At 40.8% G+C, this 11303-nt stretch overlaps 1 protein-coding gene across 1 annotated transcript; it reads right to left on the bottom strand.

The window, feature by feature from the left end:
- Positions 1 to 9317: 9317 nt before the first annotated feature.
- On the bottom strand, positions 9318 to 11281 carry T265_13084 (hypothetical protein; the record flags this gene model as incomplete). Its single annotated transcript, XM_009167141.1, has 3 exons — positions 9318 to 9476; positions 9647 to 9772; positions 11066 to 11281. Coding segments are annotated over 3 exons (501 nt in total), but the record flags the coding sequence as incomplete, so codon positions are not given.
- Positions 11282 to 11303: the final 22 nt, after the last annotated feature.

The following is an 11303-nucleotide window of genomic DNA, read 5'->3' as shown; positions in this document are numbered from 1 at the left end:
CTTTTTATAACTACCTTTGACACCACTCGTGGGAAGCACAGTGGCTGTGATTTCTTCAGATTTCTCAGGGGAAGACAGGAGTAACAGAGAAGTTGGATTTAAGCTACGAACCGTTCGTTCAGTAATTTCGTGCATCAACTCCTGACCCACCTCAAGCTCAGCTTAGATAATCATCTCCGTATTCCCAATTCATATCACTAAAATGACATCATGAAATTTAAAGCTAAGACTAGTGAATGAGGCTGGGAGTTTTGCACGAAAGCCAACGGAACACTTCTCAATATGAAATTTCCTAGAAGATTGAAAATTTCCCGTTGGCCATAGGTAGTTAATAATTGAAGTAATCTGAAAACGAGGTTGTTCACCGCGGACAACTTGCATCGAGCTATCATTATCTTCCATACACGACTAACTGTGTTGTATAAGAAAGAATCTTGAGCACAGTCATCAAGTAACATTATTAACTTGGCTGATCTTGATAACAGGTCAGTAGTTAGGGAAAATGTCAGAAGTCTGTACCCTTTTGTGCTCATGAGATTGTATCCAAAAGGCCTTTCAGGCCTGGGATTCTGCTTTCACAGCCTGAAACTACTGACTAAATAAACTCGTGTTCACTTATGCTCACCCACTTGATTTCGGTGTTTCAAATCTGTCATATTTGCAGGCTTACATCGTACAACTTTTATATTTTGTATTTTTAAGGGTATTTTTTAGGTCTTCCACGGCGTCGGATACTGCATGGTATAGTCATATAAACCTGTATTTTATACGTGTAAATTTACACTTCGTTTGTCACTACCATTCAGTTACATTTCAAGCTACGGTTTGGATATTCTGACGTAATAATACGACCATTTATCAGCGGTTAAATCACTTGCAGCAGTGGACAGATAGTGGGAACGAAAGTGAAAGCGAATTTAAACAATCGGCTTTTGTCACTTTCACACACAGAGAATGGCAAAGATTACATTTTGTTTAATTCTGTGTCTATACGATTGTCGAGCTGTTAAATGTATCTCAAACGGTAAAGCCCGAATCGCTGTTATTGTTCAATGAAATTTTACTGTTTACCATCGAATGTTCATTTAAAAATACAGTCTTTGTAGGGTTGCTTTCGTGAAATATAGCAAGTTTAGCTGCAATGAATCGTTTTTTGTGCATTAATGGAATGTCAGGGAATATCAACGATATCCGGTATACGCTGATTCGAAATATGCATCATATATTGGGTAATGTGAAAACCGAAAATCAAAAAAGTAGGACTTTTACTATCGATGTTATGTGGTAATGTTTTTGTTACCAACCAAGCAGGATCGTTTGGAAGCACTTTATTAATCGCCAGTGGTAGTTGAGCCGTCATCACACTTTCTCTTAGGCATGGCACATTTTGACGGATTTTGTGCACATATCTTTGCGAACTAAGTAACCCGTGACAAAAAAAATAGCGTTTGGCAGCTCACATCATTTAATACTCACATGAAGTCAACGAGTCCTGGCTTTCATTCGCAGGCTTAATTGCCGTATTTGCTTTCTGCATGTTGAGATGTTATTCTCGCATATTTTGTGACTGTAAAGATTTTATATATCCCCTCAGTAATTGAGTTTTAAACTAGACAAAAAGTAGACACTCTCTACCTGCCTTGTCCATTGGGACTGGAAGAAATGAACTTCCTTGTTCACTCGTGCAGCAGATCTCTCCGAGGAGGCTTATCTATGCCCACAAACGAATGCATTGACTTATAGAAATGGAGTACCAAATGTCAAGAAGTGGTAACAGCAATCGACAAGGGGTCTACTCCATCACTGATTGGGTTCAGGTGTGACAGGTGACGACTGAAGATTTGAAGGATATACCTACCAAACAAGCCAAACGTACTGACATGAAATATCATAAATTTAGTCCTGCAAATTTATCCATTGTTCCAAAACACCATGGTACGTCATATGCGAATAGTTTAAGCTAATTCTTAGGTTTGTACTTTGAGTCAGTACACTACCAAGGCATCGGTAGCTGAAACAAAAAGAAACGAATATTTCTTATAACTCCACGTGAAAACATAGCTCACAGTATTGCGTCGGAAATAACAGGCGTTATTCTTTGGAGAATTCAGCATTTTCATCATTGTCATCACGGGAATTTCTACTCTGGTAGCATGGCCAACAAAATCTTATTATTCTCACTCACACCTCTGTGCAGACCGATTGCCCACTGCCTTCTCGAAACACCGGATTCATTGGATAAAAAGATAAACACCTTATGAATATTTATGAGCTGAAACGCGTGTGGAAAGTAGTTATCTATGAATGGGGGTGAAAGGATATTTCTGTAGAATCGATCTTCGAATTAATCAGCTTACCCACATTGTATCACGGAGAACGCAAATAATAATGGATGTGCGAGTGAATCTCTCAGCTGGAAAGTTTTATCATCAGATAGTTAAATATCACATCTATCTGGCTCTTGCCTGCGGTCTTTTTAATCCAATCAGAAACCGCTCCAATCATGGAATTCACCCAACTAAGTAAGCGTACTTTTTTGCGCCTGTGAACGGTTATCTCACACAAAAGTTCGCTTTGGACAGAAGAGACGGTTGACGGGGGGCATCTTTGTGGTTCCTCTGAGGTCTTACTTCCTGCAAAAAAACACAGCTTGTTCGGAAAGCTTAGACGGTGACAGTTCTGACAGCCTACCAAACAATCGGCTAACATCCGGCTACGGTAGTAGATCATTTCACAAAGTGACAACTTTCGATGCGAGACTTGATAAGATCAGGATGCAACCAACTGGTTTTGATTCACGAAAGAAAATAGCGAATGTTCAGCTCGTCAGCGACCTCCGGAAATGCTTTTGGAGTTAGATGTACTTTCTTTTGTGTACAAAGCAGCTCTGTTGCTGCGGAAATGATAAATCGTGTTTCAAAGCTATATCGATACTTGGGGGTTAAGTTTACAGTTTACTGTTTACAAAGGGATGTCCAGAAGGCAAGTTTTCGGAGTTTTTTCAGTCATGTGCGGAGTACTTGAGGACACAGAATTAGAAGGGTCATGCGACTTCAAATTCGGTATCAAGCTGGTATGAAAAAATCAATGCAAGATCAGTGTTTTAACAGGGCCGTATATAAATATATGTATATATATAGTGACAGAGCGTAGTACGTGTCAATAAACCTAAATGCTCTTCTTCAGAGGTCACGGACGAACTAATCCTGTTGAGGTTTTATGTTTCAGTGGCATACCGGCTGGTTAGCGTATTTGTCTTTCCTTTGGCTTAGCAATCAAGACGGATTTGCTGAATATAGGAATTACGTCTGACGGTGTTTACAGGAAGAAACATGTCAACCGGGCTTCTAGAGAGAGTTGCATTTCCCCAACATGATCTAACTATATTTATGCTTCCAACATTACCTGTGACTTACTTTCCGGTATATCAGTTTATTTCGAAGAAAGGATTCCAATTCCTCAGGGGAATAGCATATATCTCCGTTTTTTCTGTTCCTGACGCACTTGAAAGCGTCTTGGGAGCGCTACGGCATTTTAGTACTGAAAAATAAATTTCCGATTTGACATATCAGCCAATCTTCCAGAACCAAGAAGTCCAATAACATACAGGATCTCAGAAGCAACCTCAAGGGTTCCTCGTTCAACTTTGATTACATGATTTCTACGGGGCCTGCTCTGCGCCTGGATGGAAACACTATGGTATGGTTACAACTGGTCACGTTGTAATTTGACGCATTGCCACTATTTTCCAAAGTTATTGAGAATTGTGATAACTTATTTTCAAGGTAACACAATCAACACCATTAATGAAGGAAAGAAATCCATCACCTGGGTTGGGCGACGTTATTGGCTGTCCAAGATCCTTCGTGTGTGCACGTGTTGGTATAAAGGTATGTAGGATTCTCAGAAATTGGCTGTCGATCTACGCTACCGTCATTCATGCTTGCTTGACACACACGGGTCTAGGCAATCCTCTCGCATAAGTAGGAGAGGATCAGATTCGACAAAACTCAAACAATGCCCTATGCTTTTGCTTCGTTTACACGCGGATATGAGTGGAAAAAGCAGTTCTTATCCTTGATCTTACAGTAATAAAAGGCACAGAATGTGGTACACATTCCAGATATCAATTATGAAATTAAAGCAGACTGAATGTTTTTTATTTCAGTTTTTTCTAACCCTATAGTAGAGGGGGATCGCCAGAACTTTTCTTTTTGGGTTCAGTGAGCCTACTGTCACTGAGGGCAGACTCTCATCCGGAGTAAGTTCCGCTTAGTATTTGGCGGAAATATGGATGTGATAATTGATGACCAGCGTTGTGTGTATCCTAGGCACAGGGAACTGGAGAGAAATATTTTGTATTTGAAGCCCCGTGGGACAAATCTGTGCACGTTTCTTAGAACCGAAGAATTTTCAGGATTACTTCCAAAAGCCTCTAATAAAAATTGATAAAACTTTTATTCTGGAAGATAACAACATTTTTATATTCGGAAAATATCGTAGTAAAAATTGAATTTACTGTACTGAGACATTTACATGGGAGAGGGAAGAGAGAAATATTTGCATTTGAAGCCCTGTGGGACAAATCTGTGCACGTTTCTTAGAACCGAAGAATTTTCAGGATTACTTCCAAAAGCCTCTAATAAAAATTGATAAAACTTTTATTCTGGAAGATAACAACATTTTTATATTCGGAAAATATCGTAGTAAAAATTGAATTTACTGTACTGAGACATTTACATGGGAGAGGGAATCGGGGAGTGTGTAAAAAATAAGTCAGTTGTCGAACCCTGAGATCATTCAGGACGTGTCTGTTTTCCATTTATAGATGTCAGTAAACCCGGTGTCACTGTCAGGACTGCCGCTACATTTGTTCAAACCCTCCAATCTAGTTTTGAGTCTAACTAGGTTTAACACGTTAAACGAAAAAATCGGGCGGATTCACGCGAACCTCTTTGACAAAGTCGGGAAACGAACCGCTCCGTTCGGCTCATTTATTTTTGGAATGTTCATAGATCTGATTGATCCACCGCTTGTTTTGCTTCGGAACCAGACCGGAACGAGGCTGAATGTGAGAATTGAATGAAACCAGCATCAAATTATCATTGTGAATCTTCAAACTTTGATGAGTACATCCGTTTAGTAAAAAACAACAACGATTTGGCAGTTGTCTGGGGTCGAGTTCGAATTTTTTCAAATATTTCATGCTAAAACGTTGAGAAGCACCTCACAGTTGCTTCACGCTTATTAGGAATTATTAGCAGGGTGTATCGTACCAGGGCGATTCAAACTCGCATCCTGCCTGCTAGTAGTTGAAGGCTAAGGCACTACGATCGACTGGTCGACACTGTGACCAGTGTACATCACCACTCATACTACCGCCATAGGATGCAAATCACGTGGTGACGTGTTGATTGCTTCTCGAGTGACGCGTAAATTAATCCTCAATCCGATTTATTCATATTTTTTTGATAGTATGGAGAGACTGTGAAAATCTATTAGATATTTCTTCTTGCATCAAATTAAGTCTATGCTGAAATGCACTGCACGATTATTTCATCCTTATTGAGGATCATTATCAGTGCTTCAGCTAACAGCTGGAAAGTCGCGGAATTGAGTCGCTCTGGAAATTCAGAAACTGGGATGATTCTCAAAACAGACCAAACTGCTGGACAGTGCTCCTCGGCTTTTCAGCACACACTGATTGCACTTTCAAGATGATTCCAAAGTAAGACTAATAAGAACGTGCCAAAGCTTTAATGTATACGTTTATGCATTTGGACAATTTGTACGGTAAACTATTCTGCTTCGCAAAGGCCAAAATTTATGCGAAATAATTTCATTGGGCGCTTTGACCGCGCCTGGTATACCGTTCCAGTGTTAACACCCCGAAAGTGACTACAACCTACCCGTTTTCATAAACAGTTCTGCTGAAACCTAACACTTTTTTATTCGTCCAAGCTCTTAACCAAAACAAGTTGCAAGTGAAAGCATTGCCACCAAGTTAAGCAATCTGACTGTGCCAAGGAACGGAAACATCTAATCAAGTTAGCAGTGCTATTTATCTAACAAGTATTTTACAATAGCAACAGACGGTTGAGTTTTCGGCCCCGTCGTTTTCATTTTTTCAAGCTAAAATTCGAAAGCTTCTGGTTTCAGATGAGTCCAAATCGTACTTCTGTTTGCATTAAGAAATGCAAATCTATTTCTTTGTCTTTTTTTACCAACAAGCCCACCATCGAAAAAATATACTCTCAGACACAAACCATAACCCCGGTTAGTGTGACAAATAAATCATCAATCTGTAGTCGAATGCTAAACGGACCGCAAAACCACCGTTTTATGGTGTAAGAATGTCGTATAAAAACAATCGTCTAAGGTGCATACCTTACAAAGCAACTCGGTAAGCCTATGCGGTTATATTCGGGATAGCTAGCATGAACGCATAAATTTTCATTCCTTACTTACCCACGTAGGAGACTCTTGACCGCATGGAACAATATTCATTCTGGACAAGATATTGAAACGATACTGAGGAAAATACCAAGGGCATAGTTTTGAAAAATAATGGCACACGATAAAAGTTTAGTCTCACATTGTTCACATGCAAGATTCAAATGAACCCACAGGCAACGCGCACTAATTTGAAGTAAGCTCAAACCCACGTTTATCATTTTCAGATTCGCCATGCAACATAAAGTAGCTTTACCCAGTGCACCTAACCAATGTAAACATGGAGCCTTTTCATAAATATTTTCTAACCGCTAGAGTATATTTTATTAGAGTGCGGTCGCTTTATGGTGTGGCAGTGCCCCTGTGCGTAGACAGGCCTGAGGCCACTATATTGTCCGGTTGACAGGGCTTCGACTCCCGTGCTAGGTCTCATTTGAGGAGCAACAATGGCAGAAAGGCCCATGAAGCACGGATCGTGGGACATCAACGATCGCTCAGAATACGCGATTCGTGAGAGAGACGATTCTGAAATAAAACCTTGTTATTCTGATAAGTGAAAGAGCAGTAAGACTTCTTCTCAAGCACCTAACACATCAACATACACGAAAGTAGCGGCTCAGGGATAGCCGACTCAAATCGATAAACCCAAAAAACCATACATACCATCCATTTTCTGACCAAGGCCATCGCTGAAATACCTAACATTGTTGAAATCTTTTGGGGCAACAAACGTTCGACCACGTAAGAGGTCCCCCAATTATTTCAGCATCACACCAACGTTGTTCTAAAAAGAGCCAAGTTTTGCGGACTAGGTCTACATGCCTTCACTGAAACCCAGCTGGCTAATCAAAGGGAAGTTTGAATGTCCGGCTGTGGTCTCGCTTCACACACAAGAAAACTTAGTCGAATACCATGTTGTGTTGATCAGTACATATATCCTGAAAATGTTATACCTAGACAAGAAAGAGTGACCTAAACGATTGCCTATCGAACGGAATGCACACAGGTTTTTGAGTGGCTCATTGTACTAGCTTGAATAACTCAGTATTTTGTTTGGTATGGACTTTAAAACCGGGAAAATATAACGGGATCATGTGAAACCGGCCTAACAGTGAAGTACTGACGACATAAGAAGCACCGAAATTTTCAATAAAAACTAAGTTATCCACCAAGAGCGGGTAAGGATTGTAAATGGGACCCATACACTAAATAAACATGCACACTTTGTCGACTGTATTATTGTACGGCATAAAGAGACTTCGGTGACAGTCCGACCCCAAAATTGATTATCCGAGCTGACTGCAATGAAAGTCATGCTACAGTATACGCCAAAGTGCTTGTCCTACTTGCAAAACTGTTCTACTTCGTGTCGGGATAAAGCTCAGTCAAGCTGGATGAAAAATCCACCGATATGTCTCCAAAGCGAAACGCAAAAGCTGTTTAATAACCAAGAAGGCCGTGACCTTAACGATGAATGATTACGCCAGCAGCTTCGGTAGATAAATCAGACGAACGTAAAACCGCCAACGTCAATGCTTTGGTGGGTGTGGATCACCAGCACGTCTTAAGTGAAAAAAACTAAAGTTTGATAATAAACTGAACGCACAAACTTCAAAAGCCGTCAGACTGCTACTCTGTCACCATCACCAAATTCTAGTAGACCGAGCTACTTTACTGCCTTTGTTAGTTCACAGTAGCGAAATCTCATCAACCTCTGCACTCCAGATCCAGGTGCCTACCGAATTCCAACTACGATGTATATGGAAATGCCTTTCCATCAACAGGACAGACCTAGTCTCAGAAAATGAAATTTTTTTAAAGGAAACACAAATGAAATACAGTGCGTTTGTTAGGATAATTGAGAAGACTGTTTGAACCTTGTATTTCAGAGGAAAATTGAGGCTGAAACTCAGGGACATCATAAATCTTGATAATTTGTTTGACCTCAGTTGAGTTCCTTCCATTTTGGAGGAAATGTGAAGGCCTGGGTCTCGACAAAGGCTCTTGCAGACTGAACGTCTGTAGTGATGTGGGACACATTGGGCCGCGGTTAGCTCACTTATGAAAAACAAGAAAGCTTTTTGGAAAGGTTCATTTCCTTCAAAGTAGCTGTGATCATATAGAATTGTGCATCATGAGGACGAACATGCACAGCAAAGTCCAACCTTGTGGACGAACAACGTAAATATGACGCCTTACGCAAACGTCTAAAACTAGGGCGATTTTGTTTTCATTTTATTTTTGGTACCTTTCATTTTGAAGATGATATTATGGTCCACCTTATGTCCAACAGCAAATTGGCTCTGATGGGTGGCTCTCGGTACTTTTATTGGGAAGGTGCGGTAAAATGCGGGTGCGTAACGGAATTGACTTCAAAACACCCCCGATAAACAGGTAACTGGTGCCGGTGCTCTCTGTCACACTGTCAGGCTGATTAGCGGCACACAATAGGTTCAAGCATTACTGGCCGTCAACTTTATTCCCTCGGATCTACATCGAAATCATGGGCTCACACGCAGACAAAATTTTGTTTCGAGGTCGTCCAACAATACCAGACGTAAGGACAGACCAAATGCTATCACTTTTGTTTGTTCAGATGTTATGCGCTGAGTATTCACATGTGCATAAACGCTTTATGGTACAACAAAGCTGTTTAAAGCACAAAGAGACGTGTTAACATAACTTGACTATAGGCTGGAAAATTTACCCAACGGACCTAAAGGATGAACGCCATGCTTTCCACTCCTAATGCCGACACACGTAACTTCGTTTCACACAAATGATTCTCAAATTCCTCCCTTTGGAATATGAGCCTAACTGGACGCCTAACTGGACTACCAACTGTCCATCAGGATGGAACTTACCTGTTCGGCAAACTGTATGTTTGTCCTCACCGATCGATTATTCAAACTTTGTGTAGGTCGAAAGTTATCCGACATCCTCCCTGAATTAGCAAACGGTGCTATTCTCAGTTCTCTCAAGGCCTTCAACTGTAAAGACGTGTTACATAACTTGACTATAGGCTGGAAAATTTACCCAACGGACCTAAAGGATGAACGCCATGCTTTCCACTCCTAATGCCGACACACGTAACTTCGTTTCACACAAATGATTCTCAAATTCCTCCCTTTGGAATATGAGCCTAACTGGACGCCTAACTGGACTACCAACTGTCCATCAGGATGGAACTTACCTGTTCGGCAAACTGTATGTTTGTCCTCACCGATCGATTATTCAAACTTTGTGTAGGTCGAAAGTTATCCGACATCCTCCCTGAATTAGCAAACGGTGCTATTCTCAGTTCTCTCAAGGCCTTCAACTGTAAGTCAAAAAGAATCAAAATACAATTCAGTCATTTTTTATTTTTTAAAAATGCCTGTATTTATTCATGTGAAATATTCTCCCATAGTCATATTTAGTAGGGTGATAATCACGTCTGCAGATATCCTTAACCTAATGCGTAAAAATGACTTCCGGCTTATCGATAAAAAAATCCTAAGAGCAAAGCAAACAGTAACGAGGTGTTACGAAGGATAGCATAGTTGCTTGGATGGATTGAAACTCTGGTAGGGCTCAACCAGGTACCTCTGTGTCCTTTCGCATTATTTTTTCATACCAGATTAACCAACTTTCTGATATTTTTCACAACTGTCCTTCAGCGTATCGCAAACAGTTCGGTTTGAATAACATTATCAAAACTTTAAGCTCGGTGTTTTAAACGTGCACCAGATTCAGAATATCCGGGGAGGGCGCAATTGGTAGGGCTCAACCAGGTAGCTCCGTGTGCCCTTTCGCATTATTTTTCATACCAGAATAACCAAATTTCTGATATTTTTCACAACTGTCTCCTCAGCGTATCGCAAACAGTTCAGTTTGCTTAACATTATCAAAACTTTAAGCTTGGTGTTTTAAACGTGCCCCAGATTCAGAATATCCGGGGAGGGCGCAAAAGTTTGACAGATATTCATAGATTGAATGGTTGCTTAAAAAAGTACACGATGAATCAGATTAGACGTTTAACTAAGTCCTTCCCTTCCAACGTAACTAATCAAAAAAGTACTAATTCGTTACAACATCATTAATTCATTCAGTCATGATCTTCACCAGGGCATGTTCCGTTTTTCACCACTTTATCGCCTGTTTTGTGATGAATAAGACATGCATTTATCCGGCGACATACTGATCAAGAACTGGGCTCATCTGGTGCCACGGCGCAGAATGCTACCATTAATTCTTGAGTCGCGTTTATGAACCTAAATACCATGCTTAATGACTACGGCTGCTAGCGGCTTTGGACGGCATGTCCATCACTTGAATACCACGGAACGCACATTTTTACATCTCATAATCCCAGGTGAGATCGTGACATATGGCATTCTCGTCTCGTTTTGAATGCCATATTTACAAAAAAGGTGGTGTAGGCGCTATTAGGCAGTGACAAGCCAACTATTCTCTCTGAGCAGATAAGAAAGTGGGAAGGAGAAAAGGGCTTCTTTCACAAGCCCCCTATTTTTTAACTTACAAGGAAAAAATCAGTAAACCGTGCTGTAGAGATGCTCCAAAAGGTATGACTTTGTGTATACTCACACCGCAATGAAACATTTCACTTCACACTTGACCGAACGCATCTGAACTGATGTGCACTGAAAATAACTTCTGTGAGTATTGGATTCGCACTTTTTTCACGTGTTTTGCCGCCTGTCGCAGTGGTACGACGTATGCATCTCAAACTCCCGCATGAGCCACTCGGTGTGCCGGGACACCTTTTGAATGGCATGCTCCAACGTGTCGCAGTGGTGCACCCGATCTTTAAGGCGCCCGTTTGCATTCTCCAGTCGGTTGTTGGTCAC

Source organism: Opisthorchis viverrini (genome assembly GCF_000715545.1).
Source record: "Opisthorchis viverrini unplaced genomic scaffold opera_v5_36, whole genome shotgun sequence".
NCBI lineage: Eukaryota > Metazoa > Platyhelminthes > Trematoda > Opisthorchiida > Opisthorchiidae > Opisthorchis > Opisthorchis viverrini.
The sequence above is the reverse complement of the archived record's forward strand: the minus strand, read 5'-3'. Positions and strand labels throughout refer to the sequence as shown.